Here is a 24,324-nt window from a genome sequence, read left to right on the forward strand (position 1 = left end):
TATGCAAGAAAAACAGTTGACTGTACTCTGTACAGTAAATGCAACAATAAATCTGCACTTGAAGTTTCATGGCTTTGGGGTATTTGAGAGGGAAATAGTACCCAGTTAAAAAAACCTGTTTAGATAAGTACTGACATGTGCGGTTTTTCATTCAAAAGACTTGTGACAGATATTCTAAGCTAAACGTTTGGAGCTGCAGGGTAGTAACATTAGCAACTGTGTCATAATGCCTCCTTCAGTAATTGTGTGTATTTTAATTCCTTAGGAATTAATTTGTGAGTAAAAAGGAATCCCCCCCCCTCATTTTTTTTGACCAAAAAATAAAATCTCATGTTTTCATGCAAAACAATGAACAATAGCAAACTGTATTAAAAATGTTCATGTTAATCTCAAATTACTTGTGTTGTATAACCTACAACTCATGTCAATAGTATTAAACACATGTATTTTTTTTAAATATTGTTAAATATACCACTTGCTCAAAATGTTCATGAACAAAAATTGAACACGCATAATTTAACTGAGCTTTTGTACTGTACACCCAAATGTAATGGTATTTAAAAATTGGATTAAATAAGACTTGTAATATCTAAAATAAAAACATGCAAATTAAATAGGATGTAGCTTTTAAGTGAATAAACAGTAACCATGACTATAAATATACTATAGGGCTTATAAAGCAAAACTAACAGTGCTTTTAATTGTGTGCATTTTACCAAGAATTTAGCAAAAAAAAGGAATGTAGAAAGTTAAATGCAGTCAGTGGGCAAGAGCATAGGACAAGAAGTGCATTACAGCAGGTGATTTAGCTCAAAGATGACATCATACTGTCCAGGACAGCTGTAGGAGTGGGGAGTAGATAAAGGCGAATAAAGAGAGAGGCTAGTGAGAAAGATACAAGTTTCAGAAGAACTGTGTAGGCAAAGTGTGAAATAGCTTTGGAAAAGTGATGTACTAGATCTGTTACTCTTCTCAATCTTCAGTTGAACAAATTGAAGGGAATAAAAATGTATGTCAACATAGCATTGCATTCTGGGATACAAATAGACATGCCAATACAAAGAACTCTGTGAGAAATGTGTAGATGTACAACAAACATTAGGAAGAAGTGTTACCTTTTATGTTTAAGCTTAGATAAGCTAACCAGTGTGTATATGCCTGTAACAAAACGGGGGCTTTGGGGGCATTGTTTTTTTATATTGTACTTCATAATTACCTTAAGGTAACTTCAGGTTGATAGAAGAGCAGGACCAAGGGTAAATTCTCAATTGTCAGATTTTTTTGGCTAGTGTCAAGTTATATAGCTATCAAGTCACGGTATAAAACAAAGCATCTATTGGTGTGATGCAGACGTATATTTAGCTCGGGAGAGAGACACATGTGAGGCAGACAACATACCTGCTTTCAAAATGGAGGTATGACTCAGGTTCTTAATATGAGAACACCATGCCTGCTCTGAAAAAGTAAGTTATGAAGACACACAGAAAACAACTTGCTACCTAAGGACAAAAGTATAGCACAAGCTTCGAAATGAAAATGCAAGTGAACCATGCCTGCTTGATTATGGTGTAACTTTTTAAGTACCGGTAATATCTTAGTTGGATTAAGAAGTCAAATGTTGTTGTTTTGGACACTGATTTGAATTGTTTAGGTTGTATCTTTTCTTCTACTTTTTATTTCTAGTATTTAATGCCTGGTTTCTATGTAAATAAACATAAGGAATAATTAATGTTTATATATTTTGCCACTGGAGCTTGCCTTGTTTATTGATATCATCTGCCCCTAGTGTGTTTGTTTCAGCTATTCGTAATTTGTTTAGCTCTTTCAAAGGTATGGATCTGACCTTGTTGGAGTATGCCTTTCATGTTTATTCAGGTGCAAGCTATGCTCGCTCTATTAGAATCATGCAGCCCGTTCAGGAGTAATTATGAGAAGGCTGAAGGATATAGACATCTCTCTGGACCCTGCTAAGGTATTTTGAAACTGAGGTTGCTAGCGTCTTGCTCTCTTTGGTTTGTATAGCCCTCACAAAGATTATCTGGTAAGTCCCAGCAGGAGCGCAGCTCTTTAAGTTTCTCGGTTTCTTTACTAAGGTCCTTTCAAGGGAAGCACACAGGGGCAGCAATGGGCCCTTGGTCACTGTATTATTGCTTGATTTGCCCTCTGTTGTTACATTTATATTAATACTGGTGAGCTCCAACTGGAGTGCCTCAGAAATATTTAATGGCAGTCTGTGAAACTGCACAGGTGAAACTGACTGTGTACTTGCTGCATTTGAGCATATTCCATTTTAGTTTATGAGAGCATTTGCAGGGGTTGGTTGTTTAAAAATATTTTAGTAAAAATGTGTTTGGGATTTTGGGAGCACATGATGGAATGACTTGACAAACTATGCAACATGAGCAATATGAGATTTTTTTTCAAGGACATTTTTTGATATAGTTTGCTTTTAGCCAGCACTGCTCACCATAGATGCCTATTCTATTAAAAAAAAAAAACTTTACCTCTGCTCTGCATGTAAACATAAGATTTTTTTTTTTTCTTGGCTGTCAATGCAAACTGCATGGAGTAAGTAACTTTAAAAATTGTTTTTGGGTGGAGTATCCCTTTAAGTGAATATCTGACTAACCATTTCAAAATGTATTTGCCTAAATACAGTTAGGTCCATAAATATTTGGACAGAGACAACTTTTTTCTAATTTTGGTTCTGTACATTACCACAATGAATTTTAAATTAAACAACTCAGATGCAGTTGAAGTGCGGACTTTCAGCTTTAATTCAGTGGGGTGAACAAAACGATTCCATAAAAATGTGAGGCAACTAAAGCATTTTTTTAACACAATCCCTTCATTTCAGGGCTCAAAAGTAATTGGACAATTGACTCAAAGGCTATTTCCTGGGCAGGTGTGGGCAAGTATGTCGTTATGTCATTATCAATTAAGCAGATAAAAGGCCTGGAGTTGATTTGAGGTGTGGTGCTTGCATGTGGAAGATTTTGCTGTGAACAGACAACATGCGGTCAAAGGAGCTCTCCATGCAGGTGAAAGAAGCCATTCTTAAGCTGCGAAAGCAGAAAAAACCCATCCGAGAAATTGCTCCAATATTACGAGTGGCAAAATCTACAGTTTGGTACATCCTGAGAAAGAAAGCAAGCACTGGTGAACTCAGAAACTCAAAAAGACCTGGACGTCCATGGAAGACAACAGTGGTGGAAGATCGCAGAATCATTTCCATGGTGAAGAGAAACCCCTTCACAACAGCCAACCAAGTGAACAAATAGGCGTATCAATATCCAAGTCTACCATAAAGAGAAGACTGCATGAAAGTAAATATAGAGGGTGCACTGCAAGGTGCAAGCCACTCATAAGCTTCAAGAATAGAAAGGCTAGATTGGACTTTGCTAAAGAACATCTAAAAAAGCCAGCACAGTTCTGGAAAAACAGTCTTTGGACAGATGAAACCAAGATCAACCTCTACCAGAATGATGGCAAGAAAAAAATATGGAGAAGGCGTGGAACAGCTCATTATCCAAAGAAAACCACATCATCTGTAAAACACGGCGGAGGCAGTGTGATGGCTTGGGCGTGCATGGCTGCCAGTGGCACTGGGACACTAGTGTTTATTGATGTGACACAGGACAGAAGCAGCTGAATGAATTCTGAGGTGTTCAGGGACATACTGTCTGCTCAAATCCAGCTAAATGCAGTCAAATTGATTGGGCGGTGTTTCATGATACAGATGGAAAATGACCCAAAACATACAGCCAAAGCAACCCAGGAGTTTATTAAAGCAAAGAAGTGGAAAATTCTTGAATGGCCAAGTCAGTCACCTGATCTTAACCCAGTTGAGCATGCATTTCACTTGTTGAAGACTAAACTTCGACAGAAAGGCCCACAAACAAACAGAAACTGAAAGCCGCTGCAGTAAAGGCCTGGCAGAGCATGAAAAAGGAGGAAACCCAGCATCTGGTGATGTCCATGAGTTCAAGACTTCAGGCTGTCATTGCCAGCAAAGGGTTTTCAACCAAGTATTAGAAATGAACATTTTATTTCCAGTTATTTAATTTGTCCAATTACTTTTGAACCCCTGAAATGAAGGGATTATGTTAAAAAAATGCCTTAGTTGCCTCACATTTTTTGCAATTGTTTTGTTCACCCCACTGAATTAAAGCTGAAAGTCTGCGCTTCAACTGCATCTGAGTTGTTTCATTTAAAATTCATTGTGGTAATGTACAGAACCAAAATTAGAAAAAAGTTGTCTCTGTCCAAATATTTATGGACCTAACTGTATATTTAAAATTTCACCTACTTCTGCTCGCTTCATATTCCTGGCTTAAGGTTACATCTGCTTACATAAAAGCATATGATGATACTTGTTTTCAACATTTTATTTTTCCTTGTTTTCATCGAACTTTCATGAACATTTATATTTCAGATCTTTTATTATGCTTTTCTAAATAAATCTGATCACTAATGACACTAATGCACATCACTAATATTAATGACAGAGATGTATGATCAATACAGCAGATAAAAAGCGGTTAAATATTATCAATATTTCTTATGGACCGATCCAAAGGTTTAGACCAATATCCCTTCTCAGATCCCTGAAGTAAGTGATTTACGCTCTGCTCCTAAGGTACAAACAAAAGTAATGTATCACAGTTATATAACTAGTAGGGTGTGATCATGATTAACCATAACTACATTTTATTCTAGAAAATAAAAGAAAAAGCTCAACCTGACCTAACGTATGTAAGCATATGCCACACAAAGCAATGATTTTCAGTGTTGATCAAGCTGCTTTGTTATTTTGCATTTACTTGATTGAATGTTTAAACTGATTGAAATGCTTTCTATTTTATGCCATCATTACCCTAAAGATAAGCTTATCTTTAAATTAGGTTGTTGTTGTTGTCTATTTTAGGGCCCTTCGTCCTCCAGGCTGGTTACCACACTGGCATTGTGGAGTCCGAGTTTCCTCAAACAAGAAATTAGTAGGGTTTATTAGTGCTATTCCTGCCAACATTCGCATCTATGACACGTAAGTAATGTACATTTTGATTATGCAAGATAAACTGATATAAATAAAGGATATCTCAAATTTTAATGCAAATAATAAAACATAAAAATTGTGTTCTAAGAATTGCAAATATACTTTAAAAATAATTTCTTAAAAACAGTGCTTCAGTTTTAAAGTGTGCATTTTAGCTGACTTTAACCCACAGTGCATGGTGAAATTATCATTGAAGCTAATTTTTCATGTTCATTTTTATCAAAATATAACAAAAAATCATTCAATATTATTTCTGACTTCTAGTGTGAAGAAGATGGTAGAAATAAATTTTCTCTGTGTGCATAAAAAGCTACGGTCTAAACGTGTTGCACCAGTGCTGATTCGGGAGATAACTCGCAGGGTGAATCTGGAAGGCATTTTTCAGGCTGTATACACTGCTGGGGTGGTGCTACCAAAACCAGTTTCTACTTGCAGGTAAATTTAAGTGCAACTGTGTTTTGCATTGTTAGGTTTTAGATTTTAAAATTGGTGGTTTTACATGCTGGAAATTTTTTACTTTTGATTTTTGAAGTGTGCTCAAAATTTTTGTTGTTGACCACGGTGCAGGTTTCTGACAGGTAAAATTCTGTGGAGCGAGTATCTTTATACTTAGTAGAGTTAATGCTGCTATTGACCTTATACGAAGAGCCCTGGGTCAGTTTCACCAAAATAGCTTTAGCAATTCACCACCATATTTCACAGCTTGTATAAATTTTATTTGTTTGTCCTCAGACAGAGAAATTCATACAGATGGGCAATAGTTCCCACCCTCGAGTCAGGGTGGAATTACCATAAGCTGAGCCCTGAAATTGACTCCCAGGCACACGGTTGTGACACCTTATTGACACTCCATTGTTCAGAAGGGGGCACCTGTGTCCACAATAGTGTACAAGGAGCCTAAGTAGGTTTGAGGGGTGATCAAAGAAATCCAGATGTGGGAAACCTGGGCATTACATGGACATTTTGGCAAAATCTCAGTCTTCAAAGTCAAGTTATTCATCAAAACAAACCCATGGAAAAATCATAGGAAATGGTGTTTTTAGCAACTTTTCTGTAGTATTTTTATCATTTATTTTTACATGAATTTTGAACTTGATATTGCTTGAATGTTAAGGAAATGTGCTTCACACCTTAGGAAAGAGTGGTTCAATTTCATGTTGATATGCTATTATGAGACAATACATTTTTCTTTGCCAAACAGAGCAACTTTTCATATAAAGGAAGATATATTGATGTAGATTTTTTCAGATGGATTTAAAAAGAATTACTGTTCTAGTAATGTTAATTCTAAGTAATACCCATGTAATCCACCTTTGATAAAATAATTATTCGCCATGTTTTATGGGCTTTGATTAGTGATACATTTTTATTTATTTATTTACATCAATTTGGGGTGATTCTCTTGAAACCCATGTGGATTTATTTTCAGTGTTTTTAAAATCTGTGGTTGTAATTTCCTTTAATCCTCATGTCGCATGTCTTTTTTTCATTTCTTGTTAAAATCTGTGGTTGTAATTTCCTTTAATCCTCATGTCGCATGTCTTTTTTTCATTTCTTGTAGAATATTATTTTAAGAATGAATTACTTTATTTTTTACATACAGTAGACTGTTTTGTATTTTTGTCACATCTTCTGTGTTTTCATTGTGATTCTTTTGGAAATTTGTTTGGTTTATAAATTTGAATGTCCCTAAATTGACAGCTTTGAATATTGATCATAAAACTGTTTTTCAGTTGTTTTTTCCGCTCAAGTCTGTAACTTTTTTTTTTTCTAATTATCTTTATTTGTGCAATGCAAAGTTGGCTTGACTGACTCACTCACTCTCATATCAACAAAACATTATTTCCTGTTTAACCAAAAAGTTGAAATTTGGATGGATAGTACATCTAAGACAATAGGTATTCACTAAGAAAAGACATTTCAATAAATCATTGTTTAGGGGTAAACCCCCCTTAATTGAAAAACTTGATACCCCAAAATCTCAAAAATGCTTTGACTGATTTGATTGAAATTTGATGATGTACAAAATAAAAGCAGACCTGTGTTGTATTGTTTGTTGGTATTTGTTGTTAGTAATGCAGGAGAGGGCAGGACATTGCGTTCCCTTTTCGCCACAGTGCTGACAGTGATTGCATGGAGAAATGTGGCATACTGGTTAATACAAATAAAGTCCCGCTGAAGCAAATGGAAGGAGGAGGAGAGTTCGGTGAAGCTCAAAGGCGCATTTGGAAAGCGAGCTAAAAAGCTCAAGTGCTTGCCAGGTGCTGTGAGCGTAGTGAGCTAAATTCCCATCAGCCTGTGCGCTTCTCCTGATGCTTTCATCAACGCTCACAATGTTTACATAAGTGCACTGACAAAAGATGTATGTCATCAAAAGTAGCAACTTCTGTATTTGGTATTTTTTTGTTTTAACCACTTTGGGGTAACAACTTCTTTGTCTTGCTAGAATACAGCATTTATCTTGGAGTACATCTGTTTGTCTTGTTTTGCATTGTGTTTAAACATGTTGCATTTACAAACAACACTTTTCCCAGCTTTATTTTAATCTGGACCCTTGTCAGAGGAATGTTGCTAAAACCAGTGTATTCAGTGTTGCTAAACCCTTAATGAGCAATCTTCCTTCTTTTATTTCTTTGTGTAAACTCATAAGCTCAAATTCCTGTTTCTAGTAAGTTTTGCTATTGCAAACTAGCATGCAAAATGTAATGTATTCAGAAGAAAACTTTGCAGTTTTGCTTATTGTTAGCTTTTGTGATGTTATATTTGACATAATTTACAAAGCAAGATTCGGGCAGCCAGACAGTGACAGTGTCTTGCACTTGGCCAAACGTGTACTTTATTTTGTCCAACATATGTAACAATACATCTGAGATAAACTGATTACACTACATTTTTTTTATCAGTGCATACATAGCCTTGCATTTTTGAAAAAGCTAACACTGTTGTCCAAATGCATATTGTCATTAAGTTCTCATTGCCAATCAATGATCAGCATAAGGGGGCTTTTTCAAATTAAAGAGAAACAAAAACACCGCAAATTAACTAATGGAGCCAAGCCACAATTGAGCAGAATGAAGCACTTTTTTTTTTTTCTTTAGCTGGTAGAGATGCTGTTTTTCAGAATGTGATAAGAGAACAGGACCATGCTTTTCAGTGAGTAACAGTAATAACTAACTTTTGTTTTTCTTCATAGGCAGTACAAATTTTAGATTATGATGCTAAGGGAGATACAAGATTTTAGCAGTTTTTAACTTTGAAAGAATCAACTTTAAATCATATTTATAACATTACTTAATATCACTGTTAGTGATGTCCTTTAATACAGAGTTCTGCTGCAATCTCTTTCACACCAACACCCCGAACTCCCCCTTCGATGCTTTCCACAGTCCATGATGTTTGTAGTTGGCTTCTTTTCTGTACAATGCATAAAAATGTTAAATTCATTTCATGGGCCGTGTAAATGTGCAGCCTGTAAATGTCATTAATGTTTGTAATAAGTTAAAAGTAAAATACGATTGAGTGTTTGAACGTTATTGTATGGTTATGAGAGGGAGAGGTTGGGAGCATGTGCTGATTACAATGTTTTTCCACACCTACTACATGACAAATCACCATTAGGACCCGAGTGCAGCCGTGCAACAGATGACACCTTAGTACTACACTTTTTTTTTTTTTTTTTTAAATGGTGGCTGAAGTGCCAGTCCTGCCACTAACCCTCAAGATTTCCTTGAAAGCTGGAGGACCTGTTTGCCGGGTTGGATGCAGATTAACGTCATAACCAGGATGAAGCAATTGCAGGTTAAGAGCATTGTTCAATGGCCCAACGGAGTAGAATCACTTCTGGCGTTTACAGGATTTGAACCACCCACCACTTTGGTTATGAGTATAACAAAAAAAAAAGACAAAAAACGCAAAAAGAAATGCTTGAGTGAATGACAAACAAATGAAAATCAAAAATATATAATAATGATAATAATATGTACTCAGAATTCACTTTATTCCAACTGGTTACCCGTTTAAATTCAAAAGAATATAGTTTCCCATAAATGTTTGCTTTGCAGTCATCTTCAACAAAAGCCAATGCACTAGAAAAAGCAGGAACCGATTGAATACTGGAATGTTTTTACTCATGGGCAATTATAGTAGCATGTTCAAGACTAAGCAATTCCAGTGACTTAATAATGGTAGCCCCTGGTTAATAAAATACAAATATTGTAAACAGAAAATTCCTTGCAATAATTAGTTACATAGTACTTCTGATACATCCGATTATCCAATATATAACTATAACTTAGTCCTGTTGTCTCAGAAAGTTTCCTGGGTAAAGCCGGGTAACACGGCTAATATTATTTAAAATAAATAAATAAAGTGTGGATTAAAAAATCAATAAATTCTAATTTCTATTTCTCTAGTTTGTTAGATAAGATATACTATATATAGTATATAAGGTAAGAGACCCATTTTAGGCTTTAGAAAAAAGTTATTTTCTGTGAGCACAATTTAAACTTCTTTTGCTTGCCTTCTAGTAAGAGCTTTTTTTGTTTGGAAGGTTGAAATCACTTTGCAGAATCATTGCCTTGTCTTCAGTGCATAAATGTCTTGTGTCAAAAACAATTAAAAGACTTGTCAGGAAGAATTGTAGAGAATGTAAAGAGAAAAAATATGTTTTTTATTTTTGAATCCATACTGTATTGTTTTTCCTCTCAGAGTTTAATTTTCTACAGCTTTAAGAAAATTGACCAGTCAGTATAAGGCTGTAAGTGTGAATGCTGTTAATTAAAAAAGAAAAAGCTATTTATTTAAGACATAGTTAATATATTCTTAGCTTGGGTGGCACAGTAGTGTAGATTGATGAGCACTGCCACTTTCCAGGTCCAGCCTACGAGATTCAAATCCAGGATCTGATTGCCTGTGTGCTGTTTGCATGTTCTCCCTGTGTCTCTGTGGTTTTCTTTTGAGCCCTTCAGTTTTCCTCCCACATTTTCAAAGCCTTGTAAATTTTGTTAAATGGTCCCAGCGTAAGTCTAGTTATGTGCATGTGTGGATCATGCAGTGGACTAGTACCTTGTCCAAGTCATTTTCCTGAATTGTGCTCAGTACTATCAGGATAGTCTCTTGCTTCCTGCTCCTCTTAAGCAGGTTTAAGAATGACTAGGACTATTTTCAGACTACCATTAACTGTTGCTAAAACCAAACATGTTTCTGAAAGGCCATAAAAGAATGTAAAGGTTAATTGCAGTATCAGGAAAAATCATCCTGCCAAGTCCTCATGTTGAAATGTCCTTCTTTACAGAGTCAGAGAGGTTGCAACCTTAACCATGGGTATATCTACAGCTTATTTTCTTTAAAGTTAATGTAGAGCATTGTTTATCATTTTGTGCAAGTGTCACTGAATTTACTTTTCAGATTCAGGTTTAATGACAGTCAGTCCACCACAGACATATCCAAGCAAAGAAGTCGCTTCTTATAATAAAAAAGAGCAAAACCTAATACAAATTCACTAAACAATCTAAGTCAGTTTCTTGAATTTTTGATTTGATTGAGTTCAAGAATATATTTTAGACTGTTTTTGCTTTAATTTTAACAATGTTTACTTGAGTTCCTTCTAAAGTCAAGTTTAAATGCAGGACATCATGCTGGCAATGTCTTCGCCTCTTGCTGTTCACTTGTACAGCTCCACTTAACATTCGATTGTCAAATTCTGCAGGTGCATGTGTCTGTCAAGAGAAGCTGCAACAGGAAGGTGACAATCCAATGCATGTGATTTTAAGAAAAAGTAAAAAAAAAATGAATATATGTAACAAATAAGGCACAAATAAGTAACAAATAAGGCACAATTATAAAGATGTTGAATATTTTTGTGACAAGCAAGAGAGACTGCATACCAAATAATTATGTTATGGAAACCTGCTCATTAAAAATCTAAATGTGAATAAATTACTGAATTTATGTGCGATACCTGTAATTCCGCCATGTATTTCAAGTCTGGGTAGTACAAGGTTCTTCACTGCTCTAAAATTTCTGTAGTATGGTTCTCTTTTTTTAAAGCACTTAAAGTCAGCAGGTGAGGTAAAGCGAAGGCAAGGAGGTAGTGTAATTAGACAATACTGCAAAGTTAGTGTGGTGTGAAAATGAAGTCTTTGTAGAGAAGTTGAAGAAACACAAGTGTTGTGTTTATGAAGCCATACTAAGGAAGTTAGAGCTTAAATATTGCTTTATGTCCTCTTGATCATTCCTCCTACTCAAGATATAAGGTTTTCCTTACACATAAAACACTTATGTGTAACTAGCAGGGGAAGCTAGCACTGCACGGGTAGGGGCACAAACTAAATTTCAGACAGTAGTTAGGCTATGGTGTTTCCTATCTACAAATGAATCTGTAGGTAATTTAGCAAAAACACAGCAGGTTTAATTGTAGATAGATTTGCACACTGGACAAACACATGCCCAAACATTCCGCTTTATATATTAGATTATACTTTACAGTAAAATGAAAAAGGATTTGTTGCCACTAAATAATACTAAATATAAATAGTTCAGCACCCTGGCACAGTGGATAGCATTACAACTATACAGATTCAGCATAGCTGCCTGGGTGGAATCTGAACTTGAACTTCATTTCTAAAAACAGATCCTCATTAACATGGTTGACTATTTCAGATAAAATTAAGTAAATGAACGAATAAATAGATACTTTAAATAGTTATGTAATCAAATTAATTATTTATGCTCATATATTGTAGTATACCAGGGAATAATCAACATGGGTTTACGTGGGGTAGATTGTATTTGAGGAAATATATGTCAAGGGAGGTTATACTTAGGCTATATAGTGCACTAGTGAGGCAACATGTGCAGTTTTTATATACAAACTACCAAAGAGACATGACAGCAGTAGAAAAAATCCAGAGAAAATCAACTAGTCTAATTTGAGCCTAGAAGGTGTAACCTGTGAGGAAGGATTGAAGAGACTGACACTTTATAGTTTAAGGAAACAGAGCCTAGGAGAAGTATAGAGACAGTGAAGATAAATAATAATCAGTGGACATTTCTGAAGTAATGTGTTAGATAAGGCCTTCAAAATCTGAAATCCACTAGGTTTATAGGGTTATTGTTGTCACCTGTACAGAGTACACTGAAATTATTAGCTCCAGCACCATGATTAGTGAGTATAACTATCTTACCTTGAAATTTCTGCCTTCCTTACCTGAAAAATCTCAGAACACAGTTTACAACACTATCTGCCATATTGGATATAATCAAGAAAGCATTGAATTTACTTCTTAAAAAATAAACACACAGTTCAGTGTACCACTAGTAAGTTTCATCTCCTCTAAAGTCCTGAATACCAGTCTGGTTTGACTATAATACATTTGATACATTGTTGTTGCCACAAACATGATGATCTAGTTGGAGTGAAAATAAATATAAGAAATTTGCATGACTTGGTATTTTAATGTTTATATTTGCATACATGTTCAGCTTATGTTTTTGGTGGTATGCACTTCAAGTAAGTCATAAAAAGCACTTTCGAAACAGAGTTGAATAATATCAGGACATTTACTGCTAAAGCAGCATACAAAGAATGCCCCGGCTTTCTATTTGTTCATTTTGGTCAGAGTATACTGTGTGGTTTTGGTGTCTCTAAAATGTAATTTTCCCCCTGCTACCATATATCTATCTTTTATTAGGTACAGTTCACTCCCAAACTGTTTATCCCCAGTATTGGATAATTTCATTTTATAATGAAAACCATTTAGAGGTGTCATGAGCATGCAATAATAAAATGTCTTTATCTTGTTTTCACTCTCTCTCTCTATTTCTCTGGCACTTGCACCTACTCCTCTGACAGGCCTAGACAGCTATTTACTACCATCTTTTGATTACTTTTGGATGGCTCAACTGGAGTTGGTGCAGGCGAATTGGGGATTTATTGGTCGTAGATTGGGCAATTTGGTGATTAATTTTTGTTTAAATTAGTTTAACTTGTTTTGTGTTTTTTTTCAATACTTCATCTCATTTAAGTTAAAATGATAAGGACTTTACTAGGTAGTAGGCCATGACCTGGCACTAGGCTAGGAAAACTTATTTTTCTTTTTAAATTCCTACAGGAAATTCATAATCAGTATGGGGATCTTATAGATAGACAAATTCAAGGTAGAAACCAGGAAATTACTGCATGTTTGATATGTATCTAATATTTAAGCAGTGACTGGTTGAATTAAAACTGGAATAAGAATAAGGTCCTACACAGTGAATATCTGCTTATCCGTTGTTAGCATAAGGTTGTTTGTGTTTCTTTAAAAAAAAAAAAAAGTAATTATTTATAGTGTGCTGAATTGATGTATACGAAATACTATCTGAGGATAACACATAATGCTTAATGAAATTGGTTAAACATTGCATACTGATTACAGGTCATTGAATTTTGTCACATTACTTTTTCACTGAAATATTACTAAACAAATTGTTATGTACTCTTTTTGTAGGTATTGGCATAGATCTTTGAACCCAAGAAAATTAGTGGAAGTGAAATTTTCGCATTTGAGCAGAAATATGACCTTGCAGAGGACAATGAAGCTGTACAGATTACCAGATGTAAGCATTGCTGGTTTATTAAAACCTCCAGTTTAAAAGAAGTTCAAACTGTCATAGACTATGTGTGCTTGTATCAACAGTGTAACAAAAAAGTTCTGTAAATTACTATTTGGTAAAAATACAAAATATTCTAAAATATCAATTACATATTCATTTTCTGAGGTTTTTATGTAAATTCAGCAATATTTGCTTCTTTTTAATTGAACAAGTACAGTATATACATTGTTGGGCATTGTAGGTAAAGGAATATCACTTCAAAAATAAGACTTAGAGTATTACTGTATATAAAAATGTTAATTAAAACATTTATTACTGTAGATTACTTATCTAATAATTATCTTAAACAGAAAAAATGAATTATGCTTACTGTTTTCCAGGCCACTAAAACAAATGGTATGCGAGCTATGGAGAAGAGGGATGTTAAGCAAGTTAAAGAGCTGCTTGAAAGTTATCTGAAGCAGTTTCATTTAGGACCAGTGATGAATGATGATGAAGTAGCTCACTGGTTCCTTCCTCAAGAAAATATTATTGATACATATGTGGTAGAGGTAATAACTATTTCACAATGTAAATTACCATATTCATCTTTCTGCTACAGTAATTTTGCATGTGTAATCATTCAGATATCTGAAAACAAATGCTGTTTTATGCTTTTTGATAAGTACCTGTTGATTTGTAATAGTATAAATGAGATATTAGAGCATTACCTACCTTGTTAAGAAATCAGATGACTCTCAAGCATATTATAAACATTACTTCTTCTTCTTCTTTCGGCTGCTCCCATTAGGGGTTGTCACTGCTGATCATCTTTTTCCATATCATCCTGTCCTCTGCATCTTGCTGTGTTACACCCATCACTTGCATGTCCTCTCTCACCACATCCATAAACCTTCTCTTAGGCTTTCCTGTTTTCCTCTTGCCTGGCAGCTCCTTATAGCATCCTTCTCCCAAAATACCCAGCATCTGTCCTCTGCACATGTCCAAACCAACGCAATCTCACCTCTCTGACTTTGTCTCCAAACGGTCCAACATGAGCTGTCCCTCTAATGTACTCATTTCTAATCCTGTCCATCCTTGTCACACCCAATGCAAATCTTAACATCTTTAACTCTGCCACCTCCAGCTCTGTCTTCTGTTTTTTTAGTCGGTGTCCTACCATCTCCAACCCATTTAACATAGCTGTTCTCACTACCGTCCTATAGACCTTCCCTTTCACTCTTGCTGATACCCGTCTGTCAGAAATGACTCCTGACACTCTTCTCCACCCATTCCACCCCGCCTGCACTCTTTTTCACCTCTCTTCCACAATCTCTGAATTGTTGATCCCAAGTATTTAAACTCATCCACCTTCACCAACTCTGCTCCCTGCATCATCACCGTTCCACTGACCTCCCTCTCATTTACACACATGTATTCTGTCTTGTTCCTACTGACCTTCATTCCTCTCCTCTCTAGAGCAAATCTCCACCTCTCCAGAGTCTCCTCAACCTACTCCCTACCCTCACTACAGATCACAATGTCATCAACAAACATCATAGTCCACGGGGGCGCCTGTCTAATCTCATCTGTCAACCTGTCCATTACCATTGCAAATAAGAAATGGCCGATCCCTGATATAATTCCACCTCCATGATGAATGCATCTGTCAGTCCTAACGCAGACCTCACCACTGTCACACTTCCCTTGTACATATCCTGTACAACTCACATACTTCTCTGCCATTCCCGATATCCTCATACAATACCACAACTCCTCTCGAGGCACCTGTCTGTCATATGCTTTCTCCAGGTCCACAAAGACGCAAAGCAGCTCCTTCTGGCCTTCTCTATACTTCTCAATCAATGCCTTCAGAGCAAACATCACATCTGTGGTGCTCTTTCCTGGCATGAAATCATACTGCTGATCACTAATCATCACCTCTCTTCTTAACCAATTTTATCCCCCTGCACATACTATAGGTCTGCACATCTCCCTTATTCTTAAATATTGGCACCAGTACACTTCTCTACTCCTCAGGCATCCTCTCACTTTCCAAGATTCCTTAAAACAAACTGGTTAAAAACTCCACAGCTATATCTCCTAAACACCTCCATGCTTCCACAGGTATGTCATCTGGACCAACAGCTTTTCCATTCTTCATCCTCTTCATAGCTGTCTTTACTTCCTCCTTGCTAATCCATTGCACTTCCTGATTCACTATTGCCACATCATCCAATCATCTCTGTTTCTCTCATTTTCTTCATTTATCAGCCTCTCAAAGTTCTCTTTTCATCTGCTCAACACACTCTTCTCGCTTGTGAGTATGTTTACATCTTTATCCTTTATCATCCTAACTTGCTGCACATCTTTCTCAGGTCGGTCCCTCTGTCTAGCCAGTCGGTACAGGACCTTTTCTCCCTCCTTAGTGTCCAACCTCTCATACAACTCATCATACACCTTTTCTTTTAGCCCTCGTCACCTCTCTCTTCACCTTACGCCTTATCTCCTTGTAGTCGTGTCTACTTTCTGCATCTGACTATCCCACTTATTCTTCACCAACCTGTTCCTCTGTATACTTTTCTGTACTTCCCCATTCCACCATTAGGTTTCTTTTTCCTCCTTCCCCTGTCCAGATGTCATGCCAAGCACCCTTCTTGTGGTTACCTTCACTACTTCTGCTCTAGTTGCCCAGCTATCTGGGAAATCTTTAGTGCCACCTAGTGTCTGTCTTACCTCCTCCCTGAACTCAACTTCCACCATTTGATCCTTGGCTTTGTCCTCATCCTCCTCCTCTTCTTGATTTCCAACGTCATCCTACAGACCACCATCTTATGCTGCCTAACTACGCTTTCCCCTGCCACCACTTTGTAGTTTTCAATCTCCTTTAGATTGACCCTCCTGCATAGGATTTAATCTACCTGTATGCATCTTCCTCCACTCTGTGTCACCCTATGTCCCTCCCTCTTCTTAAAATATGTATTCACCAACATGTCTATTGAAATCATCTCCAGTCACCACTCATTGTCTCTTGGGTACACTTCTTTCTCATCCACCACACACCCAACTTGCAGGGCATATGCATTTCCAGCTTCATAATCATTATTCTGTCTGACACTCTTTTCACCTCCAAAACACTCTTGACATACTGTTCTTTCAGAATAACCCCTACCCCATTTCTCCTCCCATCCACACCATGATAGAACAATTTGAATCCACCTCTAATCCACCTAGCCTTACTCCCCTTTCTTTAAGTCTCTTGCACGCACAATATATCAACCCTCCTTCTCTCCATCATACTGTATCAGCTAACTCTCTCCCCTTACCAGTCATACTGCCAACATTCAAAGTTCCTACCCTCAGTTCCACTCTCTTTACCTTCCTCCTCTCCTCCTGCCTCCAGACATGTGTCTTCCCTATTCTTCTCCTTCTTCGGCCAACAACAGCCCAATTTCCACCAGCACCCTGTTGGCTAACATGTTAACCTGGGCCTCGACTGATCCAGTATGGAAATCTGTATTGTTGTCGACATATTGATCTGGCAAAATTTTTTACACCTGATGCCCTTCCTGACGTAACCCTCCGCATTTATCCGGGCTTGGGACCGGCACACTGGTTTGTGCATCCCCTGTGGCTAGGTTATATTGTTGTTGTTATTATTATATTACAAACATTACTAAATATCTTATAATCCAAAGCAACTATAGTAGATCACATATGATAATCTACCTACTAAGAGCTTTAATTTTTGTCTTTTTTTTCCCTGACATAATGTGCCTTTATCACCTTAAGAAAAGTTACAATTCTTTGAGCTGAGTAAAACAAAATGCCATGCTAACAGTTAGTGTAAGGATACATGAGATTAAATGGTCACTATCATCATGTGTACAGAGTACAGTGAAATTCTACTTGCATGAGCTCATCAACATACAACACTTCACACCTCAAACATTGGTATAGTTTGGACATATACCTTGCTTTTTACACTAGATTTTGAGGAAAGATTAGAAAAGTTAACTAGCTTTCTTTTTAACAATGTTTCACACGTGTATATAGTAGAAGAAATGTTTGATGAAAGGTTAAATCTGAGTCACAGCTGTTCAAACGATGCAGTGGGTTTTTTGTGCTGTTTTAGGTTTTAAGCCTAAAAAGATGATAAAAAATGTAAGAGGTAAATAATGTATTAAATTTAGAAAGACAGTTTGTCATTGTATGACCAATTTTGTTTTGCAGAACCCTGGGGGAGTTTTGACCGACTTCACAAGTTTTTACACCCTTCCATCAACAGTTATGCATCATCCTGTTCACAAGAGTCTGAAAGCTGCCTATTCTTTCTATAATGTGCACACTGAAACCCCTCTCTTGGACCTTATAAATGATGCACTCATCCTTGCTAAACTGGTACTTTTTACATTTTTTTAAATTAATTTGTTTTTACTTGTGAAGATAGGATATCTCAAGAGAGAGGCTAATAAAATCTGTCCACAAAAGTCATGGGAAATGTGTTGGATAAGGTATAACAATTTTTAGAACATTTCTCAATTTTTTGAGACACATAGTCAGGTCCAGAAGTATTTGGAAAGTTACACAGTTTTCATAATTTTGGGTCTATGCACCACCACAATGTATTTGAAACAAAGCAATCAAATTGTGATTGAAGTGTAGACTTTTCAGGTTTAATTCTTGGGGTTTAACAAAGTATAGTATACGTTGTTTAAATGGTCCCCCTATTTTCAAAAGATCAAAAGTATTTGGACAGACTAACATAATTATAAATATAATGTACATTTTCAATATTTAGTGGAAAATACTTTGCAGTCAATGACTCCCTGAAATCTGGAATCCATGGCTATCTCCAAGTGCTGGGTTTCCACCCTAGTGATACTTTTCCAGGCATTTAATGCAGTTGTCTTCAGTTATTGATTGTTGGTTGGACTTTCTGCCTTCAGTTTTGTCTTCAGCAAGTGAAATGCATGTCCAGTTGGGTTGAGGTCAGTTGATTGATTTGGTCATTGAAGAATATTCCACTGCTTTGCGTAGAAAAGCACTTGGTTTGCTTTCGCAGTATATTTTGGCCCATTTTCAATCTGGACTGTGAATTGTCGTCCCATCAGTTTTGCAGCATTTAGCTGAATATGAGCAAATAGTATTGACCTATACACTTCAGAATTCATCCTGCTATTTCTGCCAGCAGTCATATCATCAATAAACACTAGTGACTGATTTATATTCGCAGCTATGCATGATCATGCCATAAAACTGCCTCCACCATGTTTCAAAGATGATATGGTATGCTATAGATCATGAGCTATTTTTTCTGTTCTCCATACTCTTCTCTTTTCAACATTGTGTTATATATTGATCTTAGTTTCCTTTGTCCAAAGAAAGTAGTTTCAGAATTGGACAGGCTTTTAAAAAATGTATTCTGGCAAAGTCTAATCAATCCTTCCTATGCTTGAGGTTTACCAGTGGTTTGCATCTTGTGGTAAACCCTCTGTCTTTACTTTCAGAAGTCTTCTCCTCATTGTAGACTTGGCAATGATAGGTCTACGTCCCAGAGAGTGTTCTTGGTTTGGCTAAATTTTGTTAAGGGGTTTTTCTTCACCAAGGACAGAATTTTGCGATCTTCTAGCACTGTTCACCAGTGTGTTCCTTCTTTTTAAGAATGTACCAAATGGTTGATGTGACCACTCCTTGTGTTTCTACTATCTCTCTGAAGGGTTTGTTTTGTTTTTCAGCCTAATGATGGAGTGTTTTTATTTGCATGGACAGCTCTTTGGACCTCATATTGAGAGTTCACAGTGACAGCTTACAAATGCAAATTCCACACTTGGCATTAATTCCAGACCTTTTTTCTTGCTTAATAGTTAATGAAATTAAGAGGGAACTTCTCCCAGCATGCTATGGAACAGCTTGTCTTTCAGTCGAATGTCCATATACGTTTGAGACCCCGGTATTTTGGTATACAGAAAAATGGTTGTCATTCCCAAATGACTGAGAAAATATTTTGGTAAACCCCTTAAATTAAAGCTGCAAGTCTACACTTCAATCACCTAATGATTGCTGTATTTCAAATCCATTGTGATGGCGTACAGAGCCAAAATTATGAAAATTGTGTCACTGTCAAAATACTTCTGGACCCGACTGTATTATTCTTTATGTTCTGTTGTGTATGTGGATGTATATACATTCATCCTCCTTGGTGTCACAAGTACAGGCCATCAGTTGCAGTGTGATGGTGTAACAAAATGTTTCCTGACATGAATTAGGGTCCTGAATCTGAACATTTTACAAAATTTTACAAAATTACAAAATTTATGTCTTCATGGCAACAATTTATTCATATCCAGGTGAGAACTTCCAACATGACAATGCACCATATTCCAACGCATGTATCGTTATTGAATGACAATGAGTTTTCATTGTTTCTTTTACATGCATGTTCCCCAGATCTCAACTCTGATGGGCATCTTTAGGATGAGGTGGATAGGGAAGTTCACAAGAAGACTGTGCAACAATTTTTAAATACATACAGAGGATTCTACTTAGCTTTATAGCATGCCAAGCTAATAGGCAAAAATCACTCACCGATAATTAGAAAGTACTCTAGAGGAAACATGGTTTGGCACATAGGTTTACATTGAAGGCATTAAAGAGTATTTGGGAAAACACCATTTTCACTCTACTACAGATGAGGCAGCAAGCAACAATTTAAGTTGTCGTGTGCTACTTCTCTGATGAAGTGCTGTACAGTGATGAAAGTCACTGTACAGCACATTCCATCCCTTAGCATCACTACAGGTGATGGAAAGTCTTGTTTAATAAAGCTCATGATTTCTTTGAGGAAAACAACATTACTTGGAAAAATTTAGTGTCCTTGGAAAAGCTTACATTAGGAAGCCGCAAAGAAAAATTAATAAAAATAAAAGAAATATATATAAAAATGTAAAAAAAAAAAAAATTACGCATTATTTTGGAATAGGAATACATTATTTCTGGTGTTAGATATTAAAGGTGATGAATTTATATTTTTGTAAGAAGGTTGTAGAAAGGAAGGCTAAACGTATAATAAAAAATAAGGCAAATGTAAATGAACAAGGCTGAAGCTAAACAAATTCTGCAGTCTTGCACCATGAGTGAGTGCTAACGTATTAAGTTACATATTCTAGAGAAACTAAAAATTCATAGAGGCTGTTTTCCAGGCACAGCATTAAGAGCTTCTACTAAGTTTTAACTGTGAGTCTGATCCAACTTTGCCACAAATAGGCTTAATTTTTTTCCATAAAACTACATTACAAACACCACTGCCTGCACGTAGACTTTCAGGTCTTGTTCCACCTGACCACCTTAATCTCTTATCAGATACTGTGCTTGTGGGTTTATCTTAAATCGCATCTGAGCTTTTTCATGCCACAGGTTGTTGTTCAGCTTCATAAACTAGAGACAGCAGTCTTCTGAATTATTATTAATAGTAACTGAAAAATAATTCCTGAAAACCACATCCTTTTAAATTTTTAATATGTTGAGTTTGTTGTGGAAATTTCAAGAGTTTTATCAGAAAGACTTTTGTTGGCAGGGCAGTGACAACACAGACTTAAACATAGCGTTTGCTCTATTGATTTTGGCAGTCACAAGCTGAGCATTATTGAAATGCAGCAGCTTTTTCAGCAAGACACTAATGCTAGAACCACAGTAAAACTGTATAGTAGACTGGTAATGTCACTCAGATTAGCGACTGGTGTAATTGATTCAGGGGATTTCACAATATCTAACAAAACCTCAGATTAACTGTTTAGTGATATTACAAAGATCTTTCACGGAGTTGAAGAAGCACTGAAGCACATAACCCCTGACTAAGCAGCAATCATATTTATGTTGCAAGAAGTCCACATACTGTGCATTTTGATTTCTTTGCAGCAATTTGAAAATGCAGTGTTGAAGTAAATAAAGGCTTTGAATGATTATAGTCCCTTTTGCATTTTTCAGGTAATTTTGCATCTATTACAGCTTAGTGAATTATAAGGTGCATCATTTATCAGCAGATTTTTAAATATCTCTGTAAAGGCAACAGACTTTTTGTGCCCAGTAGATGGTACTGTTATACTTCGGTGTTTCCAATTACTGACAAAGTATGTTAAAAGATTGCAAATGAGATGGTTTTTGATTTTCTAATTAGTATTATAAGAATTGATGACCATGTAGCAGGCCAGTTCAGTAAAAGCCATGATCCAGTTTGTACAGCAGCTAGCAGCCTTTTGAGTATTGCTGTTTTTCAGGTTATCCATATTGTCTTCTACAAATATGAGTATAAATGCTATTTCCTCTAGAGTAAATATTTTTTTTCCTGATTAACCTGCATTCAACATCAAACTTTCTTTGTTCTGGTGTGAGCACATACATCAGATACTACAGGAGAAGTGTACAAATGCTTGGATAAAAATTTTATAGTTCACAGGTTTTATTGTTGCTCTTTGGGGTAATTTGGAAGGAAGTCCACTACTAGAAAAAGATCTTACACTTAGTGCATTTTATAAAGAATTTGTCATATTGTAGGCTAAAGATACCAAAAAAAATTGGTAAAGTTTTAAATCCCTCTCCATGCTTAATGATCAATTGTAACACTTCCTGAGGTCAGATTATTGATAAACTAATCTGTGAGATAGAACAAAATGACCAGGGGGCCTCAAGTATAAACGATGTGTATGCACAAAAATATTGCGTGCGCCCATTTCCATGCACACTTCAAGATGTATAAAAACTAAATCTGGCATAAAGCAGGGTTCCCCCTTGTGTACGCATTTTTCTGCTTGATTTTGCAAACTGGCGGCACCCAGCATCAAAGCAGTGCTACTGTTTCTGTGTTGTTTCCCTTCGTTTTCATATTAGCATCCATGATGTGGGATTTATCAAATACACCGAAATTAATTGCATATCATTTACAAATTTAATTCACTTGATTGTAATAATTCTGTAACAATATAATGGTACACAGAATAGCCAAACTATCCCAACTACCATGGCTGCTTTACTGTTGTTAGAAGACATCGCAAATGGAAAAATTAGAAGAGTGCGCATATTTATAGATGATGATGAAGACTGGCTTCTAAGTCGATTTCCAAGAGCCATCCTTTTGGATCTGTGTGCTAAACTGGTGCCAGCTTTAGAAAGGCAGTATTTGAGGAATCGTGCTCTACCTGCTCCTTCTCAAGTTCTGTCCACACTCTGGTTTTTAGCCACAGGAGCTTTTAAATATGAACTAGCTGACCAATTGGGCATTTCACAATAACCACTGAGTCACAACATGTCATCTGTATGAGATGGTATTATCTGCTTATCGTCCAGATTTCCTTACACTGTGGTTGAACTGGGAAGCATTAAAGTATAATTCGCAGCAAATTCGGTTTTGCAAATGAAATCAGAGTGGTCAATTGCACGCACATTGCTATTGCTGGACTTGTTATATCAGCCAGGGATGAATTACCAAAAGAATGAGCTAGCATTACATCATCTATAACAAGAGAGCCTATAAAAACAGCAACTCCGCACACAGTCACAGGTGCTTTTTCAAAATAGTGCGGCAAAAGGCAAGCAGTCCCTTTAAGGATAGCAAGTCATCTCAAAGAGCCATGTAAAGAGCAGAGAATCTATCCATTGTGGTGCTTGTCGCCGACCTTACACTATAAAGGTGCCTTCAGAGAATGAATTTGCTTATGTAAATAGAAAGCATTTCCACTCTATTAATGTGTTGCTCTGTAGTCCACAGAAAGTGTGTCGCATTGTGTAAACATGTAGCATGCTGCATAATATGGCACACAATCATGGCTTGCCTGTACCTGAAGAGATGTGGTATGATGACCCTGACCTACAAAAAGATCAGCCTAATCAGACAGCATTACAACTTTATTTGAATGTAATTAGCAGAATGTAAAAACAGGTAATCTGACGCAAAATTTATTTTTTAACCAATTCATTTAATTTGTGATCAATATCACATAATACAGCCCTTATGTTCCTTAGTTCATTGGCCACATGTTTTACACCATCCACTATTGCATTTTGTGACTCCAGAACAGCGTCCGTCAACACACAGCCAGATTTTCACCCAGCGGTTTCCGAAGCAGAGGTGTGTGTGCAGCCAGCACGTTTGGGTGTTGCGTCCTCGGTACAGGGGTCAGCTTTTGTAATACTGTCTGAAACAGAATAAACAGATGGTGGGCTGCGAGTCACCTTTGCGCTGCAACTTTGGTATCTGGCCACTTCTTTTTTTTTTTTTTTTTTTTATTTCGGCCAATGTGCCACTTTCTGAACTTACAACATGGTGGAGACAGTTTCATCACTTGATTAACTTCCTTTTGTTGCTTATACCACTGCTTAAGTCAACAAATAGTATGTTTTTCCTTGCTTCCACTTCACATTCAATGAAATTCTTTTTTTCCATGTGCTTTTGCCATTGTGTCTTATAACACTGAATAGAAGGGGCTATTTATATTGATTTGCATATTCAGATATGCAAAATTTTGGAAGGAGTCGGAGATGGGCTGTAGGTATGTGTACGTGCATTAAATTTGACGTTCATTAGGATTTATAATGCGGAAGTGTATGGAACTTGGCATACGCACAGTGTTATGCAACCGGATTTTTTTGTGCTTATGCACATTTCCAGTTTTGTCCATACACCATGTTTTAGTGTAAAT

General features: G+C 36.4%; 1 protein-coding gene across 2 annotated transcripts in view; it reads left to right on the forward strand.

Moving 5' to 3' along the window:
- nmt2 (N-myristoyltransferase 2) overlaps positions 1 to 24,324 on the forward strand; it is a 46,254-nt gene that overhangs the window by 16,837 nt on the left and 5,093 nt on the right. For both annotated transcript variants that reach the window (XM_051936027.1, XM_028817123.2), the window contains exons 6-10: positions 4,928 to 5,044; positions 5,321 to 5,491; positions 13,546 to 13,654; positions 14,032 to 14,202; positions 17,864 to 18,031. In XM_051936027.1, coding sequence (XP_051791987.1) covers positions 4,928 to 5,044; positions 5,321 to 5,491; positions 13,546 to 13,654; positions 14,032 to 14,202; positions 17,864 to 18,031 — 736 coding nt within the window. The remainder of the gene's footprint in view (positions 1 to 4,927; positions 5,045 to 5,320; positions 5,492 to 13,545; positions 13,655 to 14,031; positions 14,203 to 17,863; positions 18,032 to 24,324) is intronic.

This window comes from Erpetoichthys calabaricus, chromosome 13 (genome assembly GCF_900747795.2).
Source record: "Erpetoichthys calabaricus chromosome 13, fErpCal1.3, whole genome shotgun sequence".
In the NCBI taxonomy this organism is placed as follows: Eukaryota; Metazoa; Chordata; class Cladistia; order Polypteriformes; family Polypteridae; genus Erpetoichthys; species Erpetoichthys calabaricus.